Below are 27822 nucleotides of genomic sequence, written 5' to 3'. Positions count from 1 at the left end.
CATGACTTCAGAATTAAGGGACAGAAGTTTAGGGGTAATATGAGGGGGAACTTCTTTACGGCGGTGTGGAATGAGCTCCCAGTGGAAGTGGTGGAGGCAGGTTCATTGGTATCATTTAAAAATAAATTGGATAGGCATATGGATGAGAAGGGAATAGAGGGTTATGGTACGAGTGCAGGCAGGTGGGACTAAGGGGAAAAAAAATTTGTTAGGCATGGACTTGTAGGGCCGAGATGGCCTGTTTCCGTGCTGTAATTGTTATATGGTTATATGGTTATAAGTGGGGCAACAGACTGGGAGAGAGAATGGGTGATCAATGCTCAATGTAGAATCGGTAGGCCAAAGGACCCGATTTCATGCTCTAAACTAAAACTAAACGCCATCCATATTTCTTCTTTGAAATCTGTTTGTAATCTTCTGTTCCCTTCTCTCGTGTATTTGTCCAATGTTCCTTTAAGCATATAAACTATTTGCTTTAATTGATTCCTGTGATTCACCATTCTTTGGGTAGATGTGTTTTATTTCTGAATTCCCCATTGGTTTCTTGGTGACTGTTGTATTGATGGCCTCTAATTTTAATAGACCATAGAACAGCACAGGAACAGGCCTTTCAGGCCATCATTGTCTACACCAAACATGATGTCTGCTTAAATGAATCCTTTCCACCTCCACGTATGCCATATCCGCGTTCGTGTCTGCGTTTGTTTTGAATGTGTGGGTTTGTGGGTTGGGGACTTTTGGACATCTGAATTTCCGTGAGGGGATCAATAAAGTATTTACTATTATTATTATCCCTCCATTCCCTGCATCTAAAAGCTTCTTAAATGACATTATCATTATCTGCTTTAATGCCTACTGAGATTTCCAGTTATTGGGTAATGTTGACTGGTTGGAGCGTGGGTGGTTTCTGATAAAGTAAAAGTCTTGGCATTGAACATGAGCTTCTGAAGTAAAATTGACTTTTTGATTTGGCTCATTTGCTGCCTCTCTTGTTTATTGTCTACTTTAATGTAGACCTGTTCAATGGTGCAGGCCTATGCTCCTTGTTTTATTGTTCTTTAGAAAGTTACAGTATGGTAACTGGCCCTTCGGCCCACTGAGTCCACGACGACTATCGATCACGTGTTCTATTTTATCCCATGCTATGTACACACTACTTCTATGTTATCCTACTTTTGCATCCACACTCTACACACTAGGGGACACACTGAGGACAATTAGCCTATAAAACTGCATGTCTTTAGGATGTGGGAGGAAGCCGGAGCACTGAGGGAAACCCACATCTTCACAGGCTAAACGTGCAAACTCCACACAGACAGCACCCAAGATCAGAATCGAACCTAGGTCTCGTGCACTATGAAACAGCAGCTCTACCAACTGCGCGACTGCATTATGCCCTTGTGCAGAGTTAGCTGAAACAAAAACCACAGCTCACCAATTTGTCTTGGTGTTCCAGGTTAAGAAGAGCCAAACAGGAGTGTGAACAGGATTAGCTTCTTAGTAGTGTCCACAGCAACTGCTGGTTGTTAACATTCTGTGAAAGATATTTAGCTGGGTCTCTGGTGCCTTCGTAGTTACATCTGTGGATGAAACTGGTTGTTTTTTTGTTTCGGGAGAGAATTTTGAAATCAAGATGGTTTTAAAGCTTTGTCTTATTTCACTTTAGTGATAAAATAACTTAACTTAGAGCTGATACTTTTGTGCTTCAATGGGTTGAAATATATCACATTTTTGTTTATACCGCTGCTTGCTGTTCAAGTTCAGGTTTATTGTCACATGCACCAATGGGTACAGTGAAATTTGAGTTACCATACAGCCATACGAATAAAAAGAACACAATACACAATAGAGTTTAACATAAACATCCACCACAGCGAAATCAATGTTTCACACTCTGATGGAAGGCAATAAAGTTCAGTCATCTTCTCCTTTGTTCACCCGTGGTCGGGGTCTTTGAGCCCTCTGCAGTAGCTGCTACAGATGGTCCGATGTACAGGTCCTCTCACCGGGGACCGGGATGATCGAAACTCCGGCGTCAGAACAGACGGAACACACTATGTGGCTTGGAGTTTCCGAATCGGTCGCGGGTTCCGAAGTCCACGGGCCGAGCTCCAACACTGGCAATCCTTGGCAAAAGATCCCAGGCCTCCGCGATGTTAAAGTCAGTGTCATGCCAGTGGCTCGAAGCTCCACAGACCACAGCTCCACGATGTTAAAGTCAGCAGGCCCCTGCTGGATGGAGCTCCAACACTGGCGATCCCCGCCAAGGATCCCAGGCTCCGCGATGGTAATTCAGCCCTGCGCCTGCTGCTGAAACTCTGGACTGTCTCCGGCAGGAGGAAAGGCTGCGCCAATCCAGTTGGTAGGCCGCGGGGTAGGGGAGCGGAGGGGGGGGGGGGGGGAACGAAGATGCGACACTGAGAAAAGAAACATCTCTGTCCAGGTAAGTGACTGAAAAACGGTTCCCCCCCCTATTCCCTCCCACCACCATCCACATACTAAGAAACATTAAAACATACATTTAGACACACTAAAAATAACTAATAGGGTGGAAGGAATAACGCAATAGAAATGATGAAGTATAGTACCTGTTGCACAGCAAACAATCCTGCGGCAGGATTGAGAATGAGTTAGCTAAGGAGACCATTGTGGAACTGCTGTCAAATGGAGCAGGAGATATCTGCTGGTGTCGTTTGTGAGGTGGTGCTCTTCTGCTATTTATGCCCGACTTCTGTGCATTCATGGTGCTTCCCGGTGCTATTCAATTCTTTTCTCTGTCCTTTCGGACAATAGGTACCCAGGAGTTTCTCTGTCCACCTGAAATCCTCCTTCTGTGGCAGAACTCAAAATACTGTCTGTTTTGGGTGTCTGTGGCTGGGCCTGTGAGTATTGTGGTCTGCTCATGTAATCAATGTATCAGTAATAGTGTTAAGGTAACGATCAGGGTTTATATTGATTGACAGATAAATATTTGATCATGAGATTGAGATAAAAAGTCAAAGTTGTATTCCATTATGGAGTATGAAACTGAACAGATGCATAAGCTGAGTTTTATTTTTGCTGGAAGGTGGACATGTGGATTGCTTCGCCATTTACCAGTGACATCTATATACTGGTAAAATGAATGAATGGAGTAGTGTAAACGGCCTGTCCCACTTTCACAACCTAACTCACGACCTTTTTTACTCGTGGACATTTTTCATCATGTTGAAAACACGCCCCGACCAACTTGATGCCACGAATACCTACGACTAGCATCACGACCTACCTACGACCTCGTGACGACCATGCTGCGAGTATGTCAAAGGCAAACTCGGCAGAGGTCGTGAATTAGGTCATGAAAGTGGGACAGACCCTTTAACAGGCTGGTGAGTGAGTACATCTGCGTACTGAGGTGAGCAGTCTGTTGGACATTGGTGCTTCCCCTTAACAAAGTGAGCAATGGATGAATGTGCAGCAGCTACAAATTTACATTGCACAGTGCCTCCACTATATTAAAACATCCACTTTTTTTTAAGGAATTGTCAAAAGAGTTTGCTCAATAAAATCCATGGGTTTTAAAGGTTCTTTTTAAGTGGATGTCTTTGCAGTTTCGAGTGAGAATTTTGGAGCTTAGGTTGTTGAGGGCATTGTTGAATATTGTGGGAAAACAATGCTGTTCAAGTAGTCAGATGTAAAAGAGTAAGGAAACTTCAAGAACTGGAACTAGAGGATATGATGAGTTGCAGGGGACCCGGGGAGTAGGGGGCTTGTGGTGATGCTTTTGAAGTTAACCAAGGATTTCAAAATAAGCCTTCTGAAGAAAGTTCAGAAGCTAGGCATAGATTCCCATAGAAAACAAGGAACCGCAGGTGCCGATTTACAAAAAAAAAGATAAAATGTTGGAGTAACTTAGCAGGTCGGGTTGCATGTCTGGAAAATGTGGGTAGGTGATGTTTCGGGTTGGGACTCTTCTTCAGACTAGTCTTGACCAGTCAGACTTTTCTCCTTGATTCCATGGGATGGTTTCAAACACAACACTGGCAGGAGGGTTGAAGCAAATCTTGTATGCAAATAGGTCAAGTCAAGTCAAGTTTATTTGTCACATACACATACGAGATGTGCAGTGAAATTAAAGTGGCAATGCTCGCGGACTTTTGTGCAAAAGACAAACAACAAAACAACCAAACAAATTATAAACACAATCATAACACACATATTCTTTTACATAATAAATAATGGAAGGAAAAACGTTCTGTAGAGTTAGTCCCTGGTGAGATAGGCGTTTACAGTCCGAATTGCCTCTGGGAAGAAACTCCTTCTCAACCTCTCTGTTCTCACCGCATGGCAACGGAGGCGTTTGCCTGACCGTAGCAGCTGGAACAGTCCGTTGCAGGGGTGGAAGGGGTCTCTCATGATTTTGTTTGCTCTGGAGTTGCACCTCCTGTTGTATAGTTCCTGCAGGGGGGTGAGTGAAGTTCCCATAGTGCGTTCGGCCGAACGCACTACTCTCTGCAGAGCCTTCTTGTCCTTGGCAGAGCAATTCCCAAACCAGATGGTAATGTTCCCGGACAAGATGCTTTCCACCGCCGCTGCATAGAAGCACTGGAGGATCCTCGGAGACACTCTGAATTTCCTCAATTGCCTGAGGTGGTAAAGGCGCTGCCTTGCCTTACTCACGAGTGCTGAGGCGTGTGATGCCCATGTCATATCCTCAGAGATGTCGACTCCCAGATATTTAAAACAGTTCACCCTATCCACAGGATCTCCATTTATCCTCGATGGAGTGTACGTCCTCGGATGATGTGCCCTCCTAAAGTCCATGATCAGCTCCTTCGTTTTTTTGATGTTCAAGAGGAGGCTGTTATCCTGGCACCAGAGTGCTAGATCAGCCACCTCCTCCCGGTAGGCCTTCTCATCGTTGTCTGAGATCAGGCCCACCACCACAGTGTCATCAGCAAACTTAATTATTGCATTGGAGCTGAACCTAGCCACACAGTCATGTGTGTACAGGGAGTACAATAGGGGGCTGAGGACACAACCCTGGGGCGATCCTGTGCTCAGGGTGAGGGACTCCGATGTATTCCCTCCCATCTTGACTACCTGGGGCCTGGTGGTGAGAAAGTCCAGGACCCAGGCACACAGGGAGGTGTTGAGCCCCAATTCCATTAGCTTCCCGGCCAGTCTGGTGGGGGCTATCGTGTTGAAGGCTGAACTGTAGTCTATGAACAGCATCCTCACGTAGCCCCCCTTCTGGCTGTCCAGATGGGAGAGAGCGGTGTGCAAGACCTGGGAGACCGCATCGTCCGTGGATCTGTTCGGACGGTATGCGAACTGTAACGGGTCCATGTTCCGAGGTCTTACAGCATGAAAGCAAGTGATAGGTCGATAATATTACCAAGAAGTGAAGGAGAGCTTTTAAAATGCACAAGCATAAAGACTGGTGATATTAACTAAAATGCATGATTTGATATTTGATTCTTGTGACGTTGTCTTGAAACTGAAAATAATGCTCATGTAAAGTAATCTGAATTTAATTTGTAAGTGGAAAGATAAGAATATCCTTCTGGTAAAGTGAGGTCTCTTATTGCATTCATAAACGTGATTATATCTTTAATTGTGGTGTTTCCTAGTAAGGAATGTATGTGGTCCCTATATTGGATTTATTTTGGTGATAAAACAGGCTTTAATTCAGCAGACTAAAACAAACAGATGATCATGTTTCATTAAGTAATTGTAAGATTAGAAGGCAATTACTGTTGTGGTAGACTATGTATTCATGGATGAAGGAGCATTCTCCAGTCCTCTCATAGCATCCAGTTATTACCTAAATGTATCTAGGTTAAACATATTCACTAATTTTCACATCCATCACACCAAAAGAACGTATTGGATTCACATTATGCCTTCATGCACAAATTGCATTACAACAATGGCCTTTCCTTTCAGTAATGTGAGACCAATTCTTTCAGTCTGAAGAAGGGCCTTGATGCGAAATGTCACCTATTCCTTTTCTCCAGAGATGCTGCCTGATCCACTGAGTTATTCCAGCCTTTTGTGTCCATCTTCGGTGTAAATCACTTCCTTCCTACACCGTTTGTAATGTGAGTGCATGTAATTATTCTCCATATCATGCGGAAACGAGCTTGACAGCATCCCTATAACCTCATACACATTTTATAGTTGGTATCTTTGGCCAAGTCCTCAAGATCTTATTTTGACTTTATTTACTTATTTATTTGACTTATTTTGGTGGGGGGGGGGGGGGGGGGGGGGGGGGGGGGGGGGGGGGGGGGGAGGTTGTGGATAAGCTGAAGAATCAGCCCTGATGTGATCTTGGGCAGGTATGAAAGAGACTAAGCCAACACAACTAGTGTTGTGGTAATTGCAGTTTTGTGTTTGGTTGATGTGTTTAATATTATTCCTAAAGCACTCCATTTCATTCTTGCTTTTTACACTGCCGTTCTTTGTGTAAGTTTGTACGTGAAACTAAGTATTTCCATGAGCATTTATGATTTTAGAGGTTTGTTAAATATTTATCTATTTAAAAATTCTTCATGGTTATAAATTGTTGCAGTCTATTTCAATTCATTGAAGCGCTGCTGTTTTTTCTTTCAAATTCATTTTGTTCCATGGTCTAATTTGTGATTATTGGTTAAAACCTTTTAGATTAGTTTTCAATTGAATTTCTTGGATTTGAAGCAGCTTTGTTTAACTTGTGTGGAGATTATGTTCATAAAACTCAGTATAGTTAGCATGTCATTGTTCTGATTTTGGTGGAGCTACACAAAATTATTGGACGTTCAACACAATGTGATGAGAATATGAAAATAGCACTCCTTTTAATTGAATGGAGAAATTATTAAACAGAATTTTGTTCCACATTGGTATATGATGTCTTGGTGATTCTGTAAATGTATGATTTCTTTAAAATGCATCTAGCATAATTTGCAGGAAGATTGGTATTTGGTCTGCACAGATAACACTCGGCTCTGTCCCCTCTCTAAAGAGGATATTATGCTTTTAATCCTTTCAGTAAAATCAGATTGAGGTTACTTGCTAACGTGTTGTATGCTGTGGTTTTGTGCAACAGCAGAAAATTCTGATTATATTTTTGTAAAGTATCAGTTTTCTAACAATAAAAGGCAATGTAATGACAGTAAACCCTCGTTTTAACAGACCACTTTATAACAGATTTTGGTTAGAGCGGATTGACCCACCGGCTGCTTGTGCTGTCCAGCTACCTCCATGTGACCCCTGACTCTGGCCGGACCTTCTACAGCCACTGCTAGCTCACAGCGTCCTTAGCTGCTTTCATGGTCGGTCGGTCAGTCACCAAGGGTCATGACCATTTTCTCCACCGATCCTTGCCTCTCTGCCAGCTGCAGGCAGGCCAGGGCTGTCAACTCATCTATATTCTAGGTCCAGTTTCAGACCAAGAGACTGAAGAAGGGTTTTGACCCGAAACATCATCTATCCATATTGTCCAGAGAAGCTGCCTAAGTTAATGCCTGAGTTATGCCAGCATTTTGTGTCCATTTCTGTATTAACCAGCAGCTGCAGTGTTTGTTGCTACTGTTTATACAATGTCTAATATCGTAATCGGTTACAGTGGACAAGCGGCAATAAAATACATCATTCCCTCTATGTGGTCTATTATACTGAGGGTTGACGGTCCAGAATGCTTCAGATAATATTGTTGTTTTTGGACAATTCAAATTATCATTCTTCTTTGAAAGTCTCTGTAAAATAACCAGTCTTTCTAGTTATCTTAAAGTTGGCATGTGGCAATCTAACACCAAATTTGTTCGGAATCAATTTGGCTTCTACTGACCATTGGGAAATGCATAATACTTAACTTTGTGGTTAATCTTTAACAAGCATCACCAATGTGTCTTTTCCCAAACCTAATTTAACCCAGCCAATTTTATTTTTACAGGAATAGGTTACACAAGCCATTATTGTATTTAGATTAGTTTGGAAATACAGCACGGAAAAAGGCTCTTCGGCCTACCGAGTCCGCACCGACCAGCGATCCCCACACATTAACAATATCGTACATACATACTGGGGACAATTTACATTTATACCTAGCCAATTAGCCTCCAAACCCGAGTGTGGTAGGAAACCCGGAGAAAACCCACGCAGGTCACGAGGAGAATGTACAAACTTCATACAGACAGCAGCCGTAGTCGGGATTGAACCTGAGCTCTACCGCTGCATCACCGTGGTGGTTTGGTTGGTTAAGTGATGATCACGTTTTCGCAATATTAAATAGAACTGAGGTTATAGTAATACCGCTTCGGCTGTTTTGGAATTCCCAGATAACTGATCAAAGTATGAAGTTTGGACATGGGTTTTTTTACTCTTTGGAAGTATCGTGATTCATGAAAAGGGCATTTTTACGTTTGAACTCTCTTGTACAAATAAAAGTCAATGCTTGGCTGAAAAGAAAGGTGAAGAAATGGGAATGCATAAAAAGCCAGCATCGATTCAAGGCATCATATTTCCTTCCATTTTGTAAGGAAATATGAGATGTAATATGAAAATGTGTGGTCAGTTGCTAGTTTTAAATTTGTTTATGATCAACTATCATAAGTTTATGATCAACTATCAAGACAGTTTTCTTCAAGTGCTCTGGTTTCCTCCCACATTCCAAACTAGTGAAGGTTTGTAAGTTAATTGGCTTCTGTAAGTTATCCCTTGTGTGTAGGATAGAACTAGTATGCAGGTAATCTGGTCGGCGTGGACTAGGTGGGCCGAAGGGCATATTTCCGCGCTGTATCTCTAAACTAAACTAAAAGAGATTGAAGTTTGATTGTTGATCAATCATTATTTCACCTATTTTTGAAAATGCTCAGAGCAAAATGGTCTATAATTATTAACAGGATTGTGCATATCAGATTCAGATTCAGATTCAGATTCAATTTTAATTGTCATTGTCAGTGTACAGTACAGAGACAATGAAATGCATTTAGCATCTCCCTTGAAGAGCGACATAGCAAACGATTTGAATAAAAAAAATAATAAGTGTCTGGGGGGGGGTGGTGATTGGCAGTCACCGAGGTACGTTGTTTAGTAGAGTGACAGCCGCCGGAAAGAAGCTGTTCCTCGACCTGCTGGTTCGGCAACGGAGATACCTGTAGCGCCGCCCGGATGGTAGGAGGGTAAACAGTCCATGGTTGGGGTGAGAGCAGTCCTTGGCGATGCTGAGCGCCCTCCGCAGACAGCGCTTGCTTTGGTCCTCCTCATCCTCTAAACTCCAGCGAGTACAGGCCCAGATTCCTCAAACGCTTGTCGTATGTTAACCCAATCATCCCCAGGATCATTTAGGATAGATCACCTGTATCGTATGCCGTTAGGTAATTGGTTTTATTTCTCAAGACATGTTTGGTACCAATACCGTAGCCCAGATATTCAGGATTTTAATTGGTCTGAAGTGTGTGTTGAAAACTCCCAAAGCTGCTTCCACCAGCCTGTTACCCACAAGATGGTTTGCGAGAATACTATTCAGATTTGAGATATTAGGGCTGATACACAAATGCCTGGTTTAAGTGTTCACATTTGATTAATCATTCTTTCCACTTTCGGCACCTTTCTACCATTGTGTATGTGGCTGACACCATAGCCAGAGAAACATTAGCAAAGGATTATTTCCAAATATCTGTGCTGTTTCCACCCATGGCCTCTTTCAAATGGTTTGGAAGTACAACATTAGTTTCCAAGTAAAGTCTTGATTCTCCATGTTCTCTTCAATTGTCAAACCATTGATGTGACCAAGAAAGTAGATGTAATAATAGATGTAGTCCACATGCATTTCAGCAAGGCCTTTAAGGTTCTGCATGATAGGTTACTCTGAAAGTTTGGATCATGTGGGATCCAGCTAGTTGGCTGGCTAATTGGCTTGATGGTGGAAAGCAGAGGATAATGGAAGGATGCTTTTTGGACTGGAGGCCCTTGACTAATGGTGTGCCTCAGGTTGGTGCTGTTTGTTATTCATATCAATGATTTTTGCATACATATAGAAGTCATAGGAGCTGATCTAGGCCATTTGGCTCATCAAGTCAACTCTGCCATTCGATTATGGCTGATCTATATTTTCCTCATAAGGCCCCATTCTCCTGCCTTCTCCCTGTCACCTTTGATGCCCTCAAGAACCTATCAATCTCCACTTAGAAATACCCAATGACTTGGCCTCCACAGTCGGCTGTGGTATTGAATTTCACAGATTTGCAACTCTCTGTCTAATAAAATTCCTCCTCATCTCCTTTCTATACGTATGTTCTTTAATTTAGAGGTTGTGCCCTCTGGTCCTAAACTCTCCCAACTGATGGAAACATTCTCTCCGCATCCACTCTATCCAGGCCTTTCATTATTTCATAAGTTTCAGTGAGGTCCCTCCTCATCCTTCTAAACTCCAGCGAGTACAGGCCCAGATTCCTCAAACGCTTGTCGTATTTTAACCCAATCATCCCCAGGGTCATTATTCTAAACCTCTTCTGCACCCTCTCTAGCACCAGCATCCTTCCTCAGACACGGGACCCCAAACGGCTCACAATATTCCAAATGTAGTCTGACCAATGCCTTATCAAACCTCAGCATTACATTCCTACTTTTATTTTCTAGTTCCCTCGAAATTAATGCTGAAATACCACTTGCTTTAATAAATTCCGATTCAACTTGCAAATTAACCTGTGTAACAAGGAACTGCAGGTGCTGGTTTAAACTGAAGGTAGACACAAAAAGCTGGAGTAACTCAGCAAGACTAGCAGCATCTCTGGAGAGAAGGAATGGGTGACGTTTTGAGTGGGGACTGAAGAAGGGTCTCGACCTGAATCAGGGCTCTCGCTTAACTTTTTTTCCCTGTTGCAAGCCGGGCAACCTTGGCAGCTTTTTAGGTTGCCAAATGACATTTTAGGTGGTAATTTAAGATGGCTTGCTCGAACGAAGTGCGTAGTTACCAGCCGGAATTATGTTCAATGAAGCATTCACATATTATTTCTCCTTCAGATAAAGTCACAAACTAACATATTCACCAATCAAGACATGATATATACCACAATGACATGCATTAAAATTATAATACGGTATCTCAACTCTTTTTACACATTGCAATTAATGCAATTTTTATTATTTCTTTCCACTTCCAAACAAAAATGTGGTTGGATTCTTCAGCGTATGATCAACCTGTGTCAATAAATCCTGGACCTTGATAACATATATGCTTAACCATGCACACTACAGGTTGATGCAAGCATGTTTTCTGTGAAGGACCGAAAATTATCGTGACATTGCTATACAGCAAGCACGGGTCGTTATTGCTATGTGTACACCAACACTCTCGCTTCCCACATAATTTATCCACAACAAAATATACAGGTTGCAAGAAATCACTCGGCGTGGCTGAGGCAGCATGAGGTGCAAATAGAGTCGATGGAAGGGAGATTGGTTTGTGTGATGGTCTGGGCTGTATCCACAATTCTCAGCAATTTCTTGGGGTCTTGAATAGAGCTGTGATGTGCCCGATAAAGTGCTTTCCAAGGCACATCTGTGGAAGTTGGTGAGAGTTGTTGGTGACATGCCGAACTTTCTAAGCCTTCGAGGCATTGGCGTGCTTTCTTGGCCATTGCTTCAGTATGGGTGGTCCAGGACAAGTTGTTGGTGATATTTACTCTTAGGACATTGCAGCTTTCAACCATCTCTACTTCAACACCGTCAATGCATGGTATATGCGCTGCTTCTCTTCCTGAAGCCAATCGCTATCCCTTTTGCTTTGCTGACATTGTGAGAAAGACTGTTGTCTTGCCACCAGGTCACAAGGTTCTCAATCTCCTTCCTCTACTCCACCTCATTATTATTTTACATCCAGCCCACAATGGTGGTGTCGTCTACGAACCTGTAAATTGAATTAGATTTCTACATGGCTGCACAGTCATGGGTGAGAACGCACCCTTGTGGAGCAACAGTGTTGAGGATTATCGTAGAGGATGATTTGTCCCCTATTCTCACTGAATGAGGTCTTTGGTCAGAAAGTTGAGGATCCAGTTGCAGAGATGAATGCTGACTCCCAAATCGCGCAAGTTTGGAGATGAGCTTGCATGGGATGATGGTATTAACATATGTTCTTGTGTTCCTCAAACGGTGACATTATATCTCTCCTTGCAATCTTCTGCTTATTAACGAGTCTTAAAAATATACAAATGCTTTGCATAACAATGCTCTATGTTGACATGAATGCAATACTCCATTTATTGTAAGTGATTATTTGTAAATTGAAATCTCCTGGATATGTATTTTGATTGCATGAACTATGTTGGAATTTGTGTTAAGTACACTTATTTGTTTTAACTGTTGCATATGATTCCAATGGTTCTATTCCCAGTGGTAGATCAGATTACAGGGTTGCTTGTGTTTCTTTACTGACCTCAAATGAACAAATTAGTTTCGGAAAAGTAAAAAAGCAGCATAAAGTTGCTCATCATTTGTATGCATGGCGTTAAATATATGTAATTTGGTAGTCTTGCACACAGTCTGTGGGAATATAATAAACAAAGAACAGAACTGCAATCACACACTGGATCTATCTTGCCACAATTTTAAATGCTCTTGTTCTTTAATATGCACACCATGTTAAAAATAAGTAATCGCATAACTTGGTATTTTCTAATTTTGAGGATATTTTAAAAAATAGCAAGTCAAAAGTAAAAATAAAATTAAAGCAGCCTTAACCTGGTTGGGTCTATTAAGCTATGGCATCAACCCACGAGCTGAAACATTTTAAGCTACAAGATGAAGAAATGCCAGTATCAAACTACATCAGGCGGCTTTTGTAAAAACGAAACAAAGATGCTACTTCATGCACACTCAAGTCTGAAAAAGGGTCCCAACCTGAAACGTTCTGTCCATTTCCTCCACAGATGCTGAATTCCTCCAGCACTTTAATATTTTGCTATTTCATATCACAAATCTTCATAAATGAAACAAGATCAATGTCCTAAAACTGGTTTTCTTTTCAGATACTGCCTACCTTGTACTGAAAATCCTTAATATAAAACATTTCAGATTTTGAGACCTTGTGGCATTTGTTTTTTTCATTTTTGTCATCCTCATGGTGAGGTGATTCTATAGGTTAATCGATTTAAATAATCACAGTAATCATCCTTGTCAATTAGCTAATGAAATATTGAACCATAATCGTGATTGGCACTAATTTCAAGGAAGTCCAGCATCTCTCCCAATGAACTTTATTAATTCCTCAGCAAACAACAAAAGATTGTTGCATGTCTATTTAGGACTCGTGTATCTAAATTAGTGTGTGTGTACGCGCACACGCATATAAATCGTTGCTCCTGCAGTGATGTCTTGGTTCGTGGGTGAATGACATGCAGCAATTTGTGATATAAAACTGGAGAATTTTCATTGATGTTCACTGATGTCATTTTTGCGAAGGCTCATTGACACCACATCCAGTCAAATGATGCTTTGATGTCAAGGGTAGTAGTCATTCTACTTTTTGATCTGTTTGGGCCAAGGGCTGGGATTGCACACGCAGAAGCCCCTCACATTTACTGCCGTGCAACCTGCTCGCCAATAACCAGTTTGATTGGGACCATTCAACTGGTGGAGGCAGGTAGTTATATGGCATGGAAACAGTCCATTCAGCCCACATTGTCCAATGTCAACTAATTTGCCCATGTTTGGCCCATATTCTTCTAAACCTCTCTCTTCAGCAAGCAAGAATTCCATTGTCCTATCTGGGACACATGACAATAAACTCTCTTGACTTGGCTTGACTTGACTTTTCCATGTACCTATCCAGTGTATTTTCAATGTAGTTATAGTATCTCCCTCAACCACCTCCTCTGGCAGGTCGTTCCATATACCTGCCACCCTCTGAGTAGAAAAACGTGCTACTTCTGGTTTGCTGCTCTCTCCTTAAACATAGGTCTTCATGTTTCTGATATCCCTAACCTAGGTAAAAGACTGTGCATACACTCTAATCCCCTAGATAGACACAAAATGCTGGGGTAATGCAGCGGAACAAGCAGCATCTCTGGAAATAAAAGGAATGGGTGACGTTTTGGGTCGAGACCCTTCTTCTGAAATGACGGTGTACTGTATAGTTTTGCACATCGATAGAAGTGATTGCATGTCAATTTCAATGGCCACCAGCTACCAACTGACTGTTGTCAAGAGCCAGTGATGTCTGATTGTTGTGTGGAGGTTACATGAAAACATCCTGAACTATTTTTTTTTCCGTGACAGTTCTCTTTCTGGTTGTCGATTTGCAAAGTAACTTTTAAGTGGGTTCTCTAGTTCACAGAAGAAATTGTGTAATAACCAATTCGGCCTGCAAAATACAAAAAGAGATCCCTAATTAATTAGTCATGCTATCCGATTCACGTTATGAAAATGTGTTGAGGTAGAACTATCTATCTGCAATTGATTTTTATGTATAGTTTATGGTTATTGAATGAGGAAGGAAGCCCTTAAAATTGGAAGCAACTTAATGGATGTGTATAATGAACTCCTTCCTCTAACAATGTTTAACGGATATCAACCCTGGCTTAATATTATGTTACCGATAGTTTGATTTCCCTCAATAGATTTGTGTAGCATATATTCTGTTATAATTTGTCATGATTTTCATGATACTTCACACTTGCATCGTCGTACATCAACGCATTAACCAACCTGACCTCCAGGTCGGTGGCTCAGCACTTCAACTCCCCCTCCCATTCCGTATCCGACCTCTCCGTCCTGGGTCTCCTCCATGGCCAGAGTGGGCACCACCGGAAATTGGAGGAACAGCACCTCATATTCCGCTTGGGGGGTCTGCATCCTGGGGGCATGAACATTGAATTCTCCCAATTTTGTTAGCCCTTGCTGTCTCCTCCCCTTCCTATCTCTTCCTCAGCCCTCGGGCTCCTCCTCCTCCTTGTTCCTTTCTTCTCCCCGCCCCCCACCCCCATCAGTCTGAAGAAAGGTTTCGGCCCGAAACGTTGCCTATTTCCTTCGCTCCATAGATGCTGCTGCACCCGCTAAGTTTCTCCGGCATTTTTGTGTACCAACAAAAGCAATTAGTTCTGCTGAGAGCTGCTCGGATTAACTGAAATCTCTGTTTCTCTCAAGCTAAATGGAAAATAAGACTCATCTGAAATGGAGCCCTCAGATCAAGAATTTTCTGAGCCAGTGGGTGAAGAATGAGAATAAAATAGCTGAGTAGCTTCTGATTTTGTTTTTCCTGAAAAAGAATCTCAAGATACGTAGATAGTTTGATGCAGGTTGAGAGGAAATAATTTCCCAATGACTTGTTAACCCTCTCAAATTCCCTTTACAGTGAAATACTTGTATCGTTATGTTCTGTATCACTTAAGAATGCAAAAAGTAGCAGTTTAAAATTTTTTTTTAATTAAATGTGCAGTTCATTAGGATGCAATAAGATAAGTAAACTGAATATAAATCACTTCTTTGAAAACATTGAAGATTGCTAAGTGGTCGACCGGAAAATTAGACAATCTGTGACGAGATGTTAGAGCTCAAAATAATGAAGGCCCTTTTCATGCTTGAAATCTGTAGACATGCATTTTGGACACGTGTTATAAGCTTTCCCCACTATCTGAATAATTCAGACACTGATAGCACTAAAAGGCTATATTCTCAGCACCTGTGCTCTGCATAATATCAGTGGTGTGAATAATTTATCTTCCTCTGCAGTTGTGGGGATTGAACAATTGATTCTGCTGTCACTTATTTATTCAAAATTCGAAGCCATAAAAAGCGTCTTGCATTATGCTCACGTTTCTATATAACAGTCTGAAATCAGTGTTGGGCAAACAAGTGAAAGATTTAAAACTGTTTTGTTAGCAATGTTGTTACTGAAATATAGTTTCAGTTTGCATTTCCCTTGAAATAAGCAGACTATGAAACAATTTTGTAACTTTTACATTACATTCCCCAAGTATGTGCTTCATTGAGAATGCAGAGTATAAGAAAGAAAACAAGTGGCAAAGAGCAAAAATATGTTTTGGGTTGTTCAAACCACTTTGCAACATTCTGTTGCTGCATTACCAGCTTTGTCTGGTGCAAAACAGCCAGGATTATATTGAATAACTAGACTAATTGGGAGCCGTAGGGTCCAAGCTTCACACGGGAGGGCTGGTCCCCCAATGCAATATTCGACCTCTCCACCAATTCCAACCAGCACGTGCACACACACACACACACACACACACAGCGCAGATAGGAAGTGGTCAAGATTAGACTTAATTATATAGATGGTGCGGGCTTACAGCCCAGTTGGCATGGTTGCGCCTATTCATAGTCATAGTGTTATACAGCGTGGAAACAGGCCCTTCGGCCCAACTTGCCTACACTGGCCAACATGCCCCATCTACACTAGTCCAACCTACCTGAATTTTGCCAATATTCACATCCTATCCATGTACCCGTCCAAATGTTTTTTGAAAGTTGTTATCGTACCTGCCCCAACCACCTCCTCCGACAGCCCGCTCCATTCACCCACCACCCTGTGTGTAAAACGTTTGACCTTCAGTTTCCTATTAAATCTTTCTCCCCTCACCTTAAACCTACCTCCAGTTCTTGATACCCCTACTCTGGGTCTTTTGACAGTGCATTAACCCTATCTATTCTTCTCATGATTTTATACACCTCCAAAAGATCACCCCTCATCCTCCTGCTCTCCAACGAATGAAATCCTAGCCTGCTCAACTTCTCCCTATAGCTGCGGCCCTCGAGTCTTGGCTACATCCTCGTAAATTCAGATACCTGAAATTCGCGACCTCTGAGGATTTCCAGGTGACTCTTTAGCGCTGCAAAATTGGGATTTTTTTTTACCATTTTCTCCCCATGTGCGGCACGGTGGCGCAGCGGTAGAGCCGCAACCTCACAGCGCCAGAAACCAGGTCTTGATCCCGACTTACGGGCGCATATATGTTGCTTACGGGAAAGTATTCAGATAAATAATTTCGAAGTTTAAGGCCTAGGGACCTGAAGTCATGGGCACCACTGGTGAAAATTAGAGATACAGGCACTCCCTGGCTTGTGTGATGGGTGAGTTAGTAAACTTGTACTTATGTAAACAATTCACAGTTGGTGGTCCTGTTTCCTGAATGACCTATGTCAGAATAAGTGTTACAGGAATAGGAATACTTTATTGTCACATGTGACTAGGCAGTGAGATTGTTTGCTTGCGTACACAATGTATACAAATAGCGGTCATCTACGGCACTGACAAAGTTACAAAGCACGTGGCTCCCGCTTTTGTGACCCCCTCCCCAACAGTTCCTCCATGCAGGGTCCCCATTATAGCATTGCAGTTACAGAGTGCACGCATCAAAAAGTTGCAGAAAAATGTTAAAGCTTCTGTTTCACTTGCCTGTAAATTACCTGGTAGCGGCTTTGGATATGTTGGACATAATATTCCACCTATGCATTAGCAGCTTAACATCTGGGCTCTTTTTTGCAAACTTTAAGATTTTGGATTTTTAAAAATGCCATAATCGTTTTGATATTTATGTATTTTATGGCTGGCTGATTTTTGCACAAATTTTGTGGTTTGTTCTCATTTTGTAGTTTAGTTTATGCTTTGATCCAATGCTTTCCCTTGGACCTCCATTCTACTTTCAATTGTTTCCTGGATCTGTTACAATCCCCATGTTCGACCTCGTCACACTGCCCTTTTAATTCGTTCTTCAGCGCATCACTGCTTAGGTATACACAAAAAGCTGGAGTAACTCAGCGGGCCAGACAGCATCTCTGGAGAAACGGATTAGGTGACGTTTTGGGTCAAGACCCTTCAGACATGGTTAGGTATGCAGGGTATGCAATCCATTGCCAGACATGCTGTGAAAATATTAGCTGTGTTGAGCATATTTATGCTTCATGTAGTTCCTCCTCCAGTAGAACCACATACCTGCTATAATTTTAGATATTAAGTATCAGAAAGTCATGTTGCAGCTTGATAAAACTTTGTTTAGCTGCACATGAAATATTGGCACAATTCTGGTCACAGAATAATGTAGAGGTTTTGCAGAGGGTACATCAGAAAGCTGCCAAAATACAACATCATCATGTCGACTGGATTGGCAATCACAGCTGAGTCCCTCTTTGCCGGGCCCCCTCTACTACAAACATCGCCAAGTGGAGTGTTGCCATGCTCTTTTGTGATACATTTTCTCTGAGCTGCAGTAGCCATGGTCAGCTCCTTAAAGTAATCCCACAGCCGTTGCTCCATTGCCACTGTCACAAACCTGCAATGTATTATACTTCTGAAATCCTGCTATGCTACCTTTCTCCAATGAACCCTGATTCTCAATCCCATCCCTTTTCCTGCTATTCCAATTTCCTCAATTCATTCCTGATCCACTACTTTTGTCCATCCCCCCCAAGTCTACTGTTGGCCTCGGCTGTTAATTAACAACAGTGGGTCACTTTGTCATTGTCGATTAAATTACTTAATATGTGAGGCAAACATCTTGTATGACTACATCTCAATTTGTATTATGTGGTGCAATGAGAAAAGAGCTTTGTGCTATGAAGGATTGCAAAACTGACTGTTTTCCACAAATGCAACCCCTTGTAATGTGGGGAATGCCTCTCTTTGTATGTATGCATTAGATGCAATTGCATCAGTGTGGCCCATGCATGGATGTTATAATATCTGAAGAAGGATCTCGACCCGAAACATTGCCAATTCCATCTCTCCATAGATGCTGCCTCACCCGCTGAGTTTCTCCAGCATTTTGTGTCTACCTTCGATATTATAAGAGATCCCTGCACTCACTATTTATTCTTGCCTGTCCAGAGACAAACACCAGTGCTTCATATAGTTCTGTCATCTACTATACTTGTTAAGAGGATGCAAATTCATTTTGAATCTATTGAACATTTGATTTTGGGGTAACTTAGTTTGGATAAAAGATCTGTATTTAAATGCAACACGTTTGCTTAAATTGAAACTTTCGAGGTAGTTAGAACACCTTTTCCATTGGGAAGTTATATTTGGATTGAACCTCCAGTAGATTTATCATTATTTATCCACGGTGAATTGTTTAGTATGTCTATACACATTTTAATTCTCGTAACAATATTAAAAGGATTTACAAGGTTAATGATGTGATCGTATGGGGAAACAAATTCATTGGAGAGCAACGTTTCAAGCTCTGCTCTCAAAATCCATCCACAATAATTGCAATTTTAAATCTCAGCCTTGTTTTCCTAATTCATGTTACAGACCTATCAGGAATCTATCTATATCTGACTTTTTTTTAACTAAGGCTTTGGTTTTATCATCTTTTGAGAAAGAAAGTTCCAATGACTCATTATTGGAAGGAAAACATAAATGCTTCACTTTGTCTTAAATGCATGATGCCCTTATTTTTAAAGAGTGACATCTTGACCTAGATTCTCCCAAACAAGAGAACATTATTTTCATGATCACCCTGTCAGAACCCCTCGGGTCATGTTTCGATAAGATTGTGTTAAATCAATGTCTTTAAAGATATTTGGGGGCAAGTTCACACGCCTCATTACAGATTTCAGTGATGCACTAGTACTTCAATGGAAAGAGTAATTTAAAATTATCCCCCTTCACAGTTCGTAATATTGCTCAAGAATGTTGTTTGAAGTTCAAATTAAAGAGCTACTTGAATTTGCTGAAGATTCCTTTGTATAAAAGTGTCCTTAATGATTTTAGACAATGTGGCTGTTCATATTGAAATTATACTGATATTCACGTAGCAACATCGCCAATAGTGTTGAATCATTATAACACGTTTGGTTCTGTCACCCGAGTACTGATAGTGCATGTACCACTGTACTTTTAGATGACACCTGCTTGTACTGTGTGCTGTTTCTCTCTGCTGGAGCTCCAGCAGCAATGGGAGGGTGATTGTTTTGCACCAAGGCCCACTGTGGAGTGAACCTATGAGGCCATATCTATTGGTTGCGCACGAGAGCTGACATTAGGTGGGATTGGACAAGCAGTGTGGTAGGAGCTGGGAGCTGCGCCTTGGCAGGCATTGGGAGTGCATACCATCACTGGCAACCGCAGTGCCTGTTCCATGTGTTTGTAGACAACCCAAATCCTGTTAAATCAGGTGAAAGCTGTAGTTTTCCCTGCTCTGTGTTTGATTGTACCACTGGAGTGCCAGTGGAGGACTGAGCACGCAGTCGGCATTTCAATGCAACGGCGTTTCAGTGCCATAATTAACCTTTTTGTACTAATTCCACGTACTCTTGTTTCCAAGAATGCATCCCGAGTGATAAATAAGGTACGAGTGTCAGAAAGTAAATTGGTTATAATAATCTTTTCCACAAAGAAATCAGTGCTGCAATAAAAATACAGGTGCTGAAAATGCTCAAATTCAGGCTGAATACTTGGAAAGAGAAATGGTTAATATTTTAAATCAATATCCTTTCATTAAAAAAGCTGCTTAAAGATTGTGTTCCAAATTCTGCAGTTGTGATCTGGTGCACTACTTTCACTAAGAGGGTGTATGTACTCCTCCCCTGTAAGTATGATGACATCTGAAGAATTGATTCATTTTCTGTTTACCATTATTCATCAGGTGATGCTGAGGTTGTTGAAATCTTAGCAGACAATTTTAATCTGTTGTCTTGGTTTGAATAATTCTAAAAATTGTTGCAGAAACTGCATTGTTATATTTCATTGATCTTCATGCTTTCAACTCTATAAACGAGATTTTGAATGCTTACTCCATAATCAGGTCTCAAATTTAAAACTGATGATCTTAAGGGACGGTCCCACTGGACAAGCTAATTCAAGAGCTCTCCCGAGTTAAAAAAAAATCAAACTCGCGGTAAGCATGTAGAATGTATGTTGCGGGTACGTCGGAGCTCGGGACGTCTCTTAGTGGCTCGTAAAGCTAACGGCAGGTACTCGGGGTAAGCTCGTGAAGATTTTTCAACATCTTGAAAAATGTCCACGAGAGCCCCGGGTACCCACGAGCGGTTATTACCATAATTCTCCGAGTTCGAATCGGGAATCTCGGGAGAACTCTTGAATTAACTTGTACAGTAGGACAGCCCCATCAGTTCACTCTTCAGTATCTTGAATCATAAACTTAGATTTGAGTCTACCAGATGTTTAGCATTAGGCTTGGATATACATTGCTGGGCGATGAAAAGCCCTTTTCAGCTGGAGAATGGACCAAATATCCATTAGAGTCAATAGATGCTATTACCCAGAGAGTAAATAGCATTTGGCTTTAAATGTTTTGGCTTCAAGACTCCTTCTCGAACAAAGAGGACATTTTTTTAGGAGGAAAGGTTAGCTGACAGCTGTCATGATCACAGCAATGAATGATAATTAGATGTGCAGGAAAGAACTGCAGATGCTGGTTTAAATCAAAGATAGACACAAAATGCTGGAGTAACTCAGGCAGGACAGGCAACATCTCTGGAGAGAAGGAATAGGTGACGTTTCTGAAGAAGGGTCTCGATCCGAAACATTCCTTCTCTCCAGAGATGCTGCCTGTCCCGCTGAGTTACACCAGCATTTTGTGTCTACAATGGTATTTGTATGTTCATTGCATTCGTCGAAACAGGGCAGACCACGTGAAGGTTGTAATCTTCTACCCCTTTGAAAAGTAATTGACTGGGTTGGAAATTGATGAGATATTGAGCCCTGAGTTTACAATTATTAGGTGAAGGAAAGGGAAATCAGCTTGCTGAAGGTGGCAGCACAAGTAGATAGGGTGGAAAAGTAGGCTTGCTTTCAATGCCTGGGACAATGTGAATCAAGAAGTCATGATGCAGCTCCATAAGAATTTAGTTAAACCGCATATGGAGTATGTACAGTTCTGTTTGCCCCATTTCAGGAAGGATGTGGAGGTGTTGGAGTGGGTGACCAGGTGGTTTACCAGAATGCTGCTTGTATTAAAGGGTTTCAGCTACCTGGAGAGGTTGGATAAACTGGGATGGTTTTCTCTGAAGCGTCAGAGGTTGAGGAGAAACAATCGAAGTATAGAAAATATTGAGAGGCATAGGGTAGACAGTCTTTTACCTTCATCTTTTACCAAAGACATTACCATCCAAAATCCACCACGGTGCATAATGGTGCAATGAATGTTTAACTCTTGTGCAGTGCGTGGAGCTATCTCAGACTTTCTACCTTCTGGGCAATGGACCACAGAATGATTACAAGCCTTATAATTCCACAAAGAAATCTCTTCCTTCATACCTCTCCCACGTTTCCTGGTGAGATGGATTTGTCAAGATCCATGAACTGAGAGAAAGAGTTCAATTTCACAGAACCTCATAATAGCTATAGAGAGACACAGCATGGAAATACATCATTCAGCTCAGCGAGTCCATGCTCACTCAAACACCCATTTTTGCTGATGCTATTTATTTTCTAGGTAGGCTCGAGCAGAGATTATTGAACGCAAAATAAATATTTGGAGTTAATGCCTTGTAAATTCATTTAACATTAATTTAACATTGCTATCACTTAATAGTTTACAGATGAGCGTCTGTCAAGAAAAACATGAGCAAAAAGTGTGGACATATTCCAGCATGCACATTAATGAAGACATTGTTCAGACATGTTCATTCTGTCAGCAAGTATGTGCAGATTGTAACTGAGACACAGACTGTGATTAAATTTATGCCACAGTGGCTCAGTTATCGTTCTTGCTGTGCACTGCTGTTAAGATTATAATGGAGTTGAAGTCAAATATCACATTAGACTGTCAGCACCAGGAGCCGGCTGTCCTCTCTCCAGTCAGAGGTGCAAGCGAAAAAATGCATACTCCTGGAGTTTTTGAAACATCCAACCTTTCACTCAATGAGTAGAGTATTTAGCAGTTGTTGATGGATCACTTAGTTCAACACTTGAACAAGAGGTTCTTTGCTTTATGCAGAATGAGAAACTGAAGATGTGCAACTCAAATATATTGACTATATGGAGAAATTACATCCATACATACATTGTTCAAGAAAGAACTGCAGATGCTGGAAAAATCAAAGGTAGACAAAATGCTGGAGAAACTCAGCAGGTGAGGCAGCATCCATGGAGGGATGGAATGGTGACGTTTCGGGTCGAGGCGCTTCTTCATTGTTCTATGGATCCATACATTGTTCTATGGATGCTCATAATTGATAACTTGAGAAAATAACAGTGAACTTGTTTTCCTATAAAATGTTGTCCAGAGTGTGTATGTTTTAGATTTTAATTGCTTTATATTCTGGTCCAGTATACGTTTTATTAATTGCGCATTTCCAAAAAACACCATATCATTGTAATGCTCTAATGTAATAATTGATCATCCTTGTCATATGTTTTTCTTGTCAAGAGGAGCTTGGTTTGGGGCCACTTTTTTTTGACTGGAGCCCACAAACAACAAACATTCCAGCCTCTTTTACCATTTAACATTTTACTTTACTCGTGTTAATGTAGGGACATTTCATTAAATAATTGAGCAACAATACAGGAGTTTTGAAAAAATGTGGCCAAGGGAGGTTGGAGGATATTTGGAGCTTTGTGATGGGTCTGTCCCACTTGGGCGACTGCAGGAGACTATGCAGTCGCCATATGTTCGCGGGTGGTTGCCAGGGTGTTGCCTTCATGGTCATGAGGAGTTCCCTCATTATGATCGCCGTGAATTTTTCAACATGTTGAGAAATTAGCGGCGACTAGAATGAAACCGCCATGGGACAGCGAGAATTCTTGAGCCGCGGGTGGGTCGGCTGGAGGTCCTAGTGGGCTGCTAGGAGATCGAAGGTTCTCTGAGGTTTTCGTAGGTTGGAGCCGGCCGGTGCTAACCGGTGAATTTCATTGGCTCATGGGGAAAAATAAAGGTAAGCAGTAGTTTTCAGAATTAAGGATAACGGACTGGTAATGTTAAATGTCCGCTGAGCTTCACAGCCGTGTATCTCTGGCTTCTCCCCCTCCCTCTTTGAAAGGACTTACCGTACACTGTGCTTTTTACAGTGCCAACCTTCCTGTTCATCACGGCGTGTGTCTGTATCACCTTGGCTTTGCACCGTGTGAATTTATTAGACGGGGCAAGCGGGGGGGAGCGCTGTCTAAAAAATTCACATGTGCTGGTGAAGGAAGCGATGTGTGTGTGTGTTCCACTCTGACAGTCGCCATTCCAGTTCCCGGTTTTTCAGGCGACTGTCGGCAACTTAACAGTTGCCGGCTGTCCACTGAACAATCGCCTAAGTGGGACAGGCCCATAAGGATGGCCCAAGTAAATATTTGAATGTGAGGGTAATGTGATTCTAAATCTGAAAGGGTATTCAGTATAGGTTATCAAGAAAATGTGTGATGGATAAGGCAGGAAGGAACTGCAGATGCTGGTTTAACCTGAAGATAGACACAAAAAGCTGGAGTAACTCAGCAGGACAGGCAGCATCTCTGGCAAGAAGGAATGGGTGATGTTTCTGGTGGAGACCCTTCTTCAGATTTGTTAGTCTATCCCAAACCAGTCTGAAGAAGGGTCTCGACCCGAAACGTCACAATTTCCTTCTCTTTGAGACGCTGCCTGTCCTGCTGAGTCACTCCAGCTTTTGTGTGTCCATCTGTGATGGATAAGTAATATTTTGTATGGATGACATGAACTGCAGTGCAAAACACTCTTGTACCTTTTGTAAGAATAAATGATAAATCAATTATCTAAGTAATACAGTATAGTTAAACAATGCTGTGCTGGAGCAACACATGCAGGAAGAAGTGGGCAGGAGAGAAGGGCAGTAATTTTGTAGAGAAGATTTGTCAACAAGATCTTCATTTTTTTTTTTTGGATAACAATAAATATATTTTTCATTCTTCCTAACTTGTATTTATCCCCATCTTTGGAAAGCCCCAGGTTTCACCAATAATATTTTTCTGGCTTTCAGATAGGTTAAGGTTTATCATTGTCACAGTGAAAAGCATTGTTTTGCATGTTTTTCAATCTGATCGTGTAATACTATACATAATACAATTGTCAAACTCAAGTTCAATGGGTTGATACAGAGCGCAGAATATAGTTCTCAGCATTATAGCGCACCACTTCCTGAAAGCCCAATGGTGTAGAGGTGAGCTGGACATTGCCGTAGCTTATCCAAGGACTGATCAGAAGCCTGATAATGGAGGGGGGGAAAACTGTCGCTGTGACTGGCAGTGTGGGTTTTCATGTTTCTGTATCTTTTGTCGAATGGGAGATTGTAGAAGGAATGACCATGGTGGGACAAGTCTATGAAATTGGCTGCTTTTCCGAGGCAACGTGGAGTGTAGATGGGGGCCAGTGATGGGGTCATCTGTATGTTCAAGAAGGAACTGCAGGTGCTGGAGAATCGAAGGTAGACAAAATTGCTGGAGAAACTCAGCGGGTGTGGCAGCATCTATGGAGCGAAGGAAATGGGCAACGTTTCGGGACGAAACCCGGAAGGGTTTCGTCCCGAAACGTTGCGTATTTCCTTCCGGGTTTCGTCCTGAAACGTTGCCTATTTCCTTCCGGGTTTCGTCCCGAAACGTTGCCTATTTCCTTCGCTCCATAGATGCAGCCGCACCCGCTGAGTTTCTCCAGCAATTTTGTCTAACATGGGGTCATCTGTATGATGGACTGGGCTACATCCACGACTCTCTGAAAGTTCTTGCGGTCTTGGGCAAAGCTGTTCCCAATCCAAGCGGTGATACAGCCTGACAATGTGCTTCCTGTGGTGTATCTGTAAAAGTTTCCAGGTGTCAATGGAGATCTGCCAAATTTTCTTAGTCTCCCAAGGAAGTCTAGGTATTTGGTGTACCGCCTTGACAGTTGCTTCAATGTGCTTGGTCCACAATTTTAATGCCAAGGAATTTGGAGTTCTGTACCATTTCAACTTTGTTCGCCATTGAAGCATGTGACCTTCCTCCACCAAATTTTAAATGTTGAAAATGTATTTTGCTCTGCCTTTCCACTGTTCATTTTCTTCCTTGCTCACCAGATTAGTCATTAACTAAATGTTTCTGAATAGGCCTTTTATGTAGCTTGCACTCAGCAAGGTGAGACTGACAGTTTATTGAAGTGACTAACTACCCCACCATTAAAGTATTTAGCGTAACTTGAGCAGAACGTCTTGAAGATTTTTTGTTTTGTTTAACGTTGAAAAGATGTTTTGAGTCCATCTCCAATCACTGTTAAGGTTCATAGTTTTTTTAATATCCATGTAGGAGAGGTGAAATCCCGACTTAGAATGGAGTAGATTAATTGCGGAATTTCATGCAAGTGCTTCTAATTGAAAAGGCACTGAAGTCTTTGAACTGTGTCCTCTGGATTTCCATATGATTCCAGCCCATTGTGATCGGCTCCATGGAGTCTGCTGCACCATTGTGTTTTTCCAGTCAGTGGGCAAGAGTTCTGAGGGGCACAAGCATCGTTTTTGGCCTGGAACATTTCTTAACCAGTGCTATTTTCAGATGCATGGAATGGCTTATACATTTGATTTCACCTCTGCTCTATGAAGTTTCTCGTGATTTGTAGCTGGTCAAATAAATATTGTACCTTATTACAAAATGTAGATACAGCTTTACAGATTTCCAGAAAACATTCCCACTGTTTATTTGTTTCCAGAATCTGAGTGTTATTGGCAAGGCAGCAATTTTGTACTTGCCTAATTACCCGTGAACAGAATAGCTTGCTTTTCTAATTTACAGTCCACTTACTTGGCAAGTCTGGAGTCATGCACGGAACAGACAAAATAAGAATATTAGGTTTTCTCCCATTGAATGACATTACTGAACTAAATTACCTTTCTCCTTGGTTTTGCACCGTGTGAATTTTTTAGACGGGGCAAGTGGGGAGAGTGCTGTCTAAAAAATTCTCATGTGCTGGTGAAGGAAGCGGTGTGTGTGTGTGTGTGTGTGTGTGTGTTCCACTCTGACAGTCGCCATTCCAGCTCCCGGTTTTTTTCAGGCGACTGTCGGCGACTTAACAGTCGCCTGCTGTCCACTGAACAATCACCTAAGTGGGACAGGCCCATAAGGATGGCCCAAGTAAATATTTGAATGTGAGGGTGATCTGAAAGGGTATTCATTAAAAGTTATCAAGAAGATGTGTGATGGATAAGGCAGGAAGGAACTGCAGATGCTGGTTTAACCTGAAGATAGACACAAAAAGCTGGAGTAACTCAGCGGGACAGGCAGCATCTCTGGCAAGAAGGAATGGGTGATGTTTCTGGTGGAGACCCTTCTTCAGATTTGTTAGTCTATCCCAAACCAGTCTGAAGAAGGGTCTCGACCTGAAATGTCACAATTTCCTTCTCTTTGAGACGCTGCCTGTCCTGCTGAGTCACTCCAGCTTTTGTGTGTCCATCTGTGATGGATAAGTAATATTTTGTATGGTTGACATGAACTGCAGTGCAAAACTGAATAGTGACTATCTTTAAATGTTAGGAAGAATTGTTTTTGAGATTGCATTAATTTTTTGGATTATTTTGCAGAGACTTGAGTCATAACCGATTCATTTCCATTAAAGATGCTGCATTTGATGGTCTTGATGGGCTGCTGGAAGTGTGAGTATCCTGCCAATATTTTACATACGTGACTACTTCAAATAATTGGTTATTTAAGCTTAAGAATTTTTGCTAATTGATTACTTTTCTCCTTAAGGAAAATCAACCATAATCTACTCTCCTCAATCCCTCAATTAGGAGCTGCAGCAGCTAACATTACCATGCTGTCATTGTAAGTACAATGTTAGGCTGCTTCTATAAGATGAAATGTGCATTGACTGTTTTTCACGTGCAAGAGAGAGAGCATTCTGTTTAATTTCTGGCACATTTTCTCCCAAGGAATAGTATGATAATCTTCAATTGCCCACACTGCAATGAAAC

The 27822-nt window shown here is 41.7% G+C and overlaps 1 protein-coding gene across 1 annotated transcript in view; it reads left to right on the top strand.

Annotated features, from left to right (window-relative positions):
* The window catches only part of LOC129708583 (leucine-rich repeats and immunoglobulin-like domains protein 2), a 65472-nt gene that overhangs the window by 3042 nt on the left and 34608 nt on the right, over positions 1–27822 (top strand). Inside the window, exons 2-3 of the mRNA XM_055654404.1 lie at positions 27430–27501; positions 27599–27673. Of these exons, the coding sequence (XP_055510379.1) occupies positions 27430–27501; positions 27599–27673 (147 nt within the window). The remainder of the gene's footprint in view (positions 1–27429; positions 27502–27598; positions 27674–27822) is intronic.

Source organism: Leucoraja erinacea, chromosome 24 (genome assembly GCF_028641065.1).
Source record: "Leucoraja erinacea ecotype New England chromosome 24, Leri_hhj_1, whole genome shotgun sequence".
In the NCBI taxonomy this organism is placed as follows: domain Eukaryota; kingdom Metazoa; phylum Chordata; class Chondrichthyes; order Rajiformes; family Rajidae; genus Leucoraja; species Leucoraja erinaceus.
This window is presented reverse-complemented; position numbering and strand designations above follow the sequence as displayed.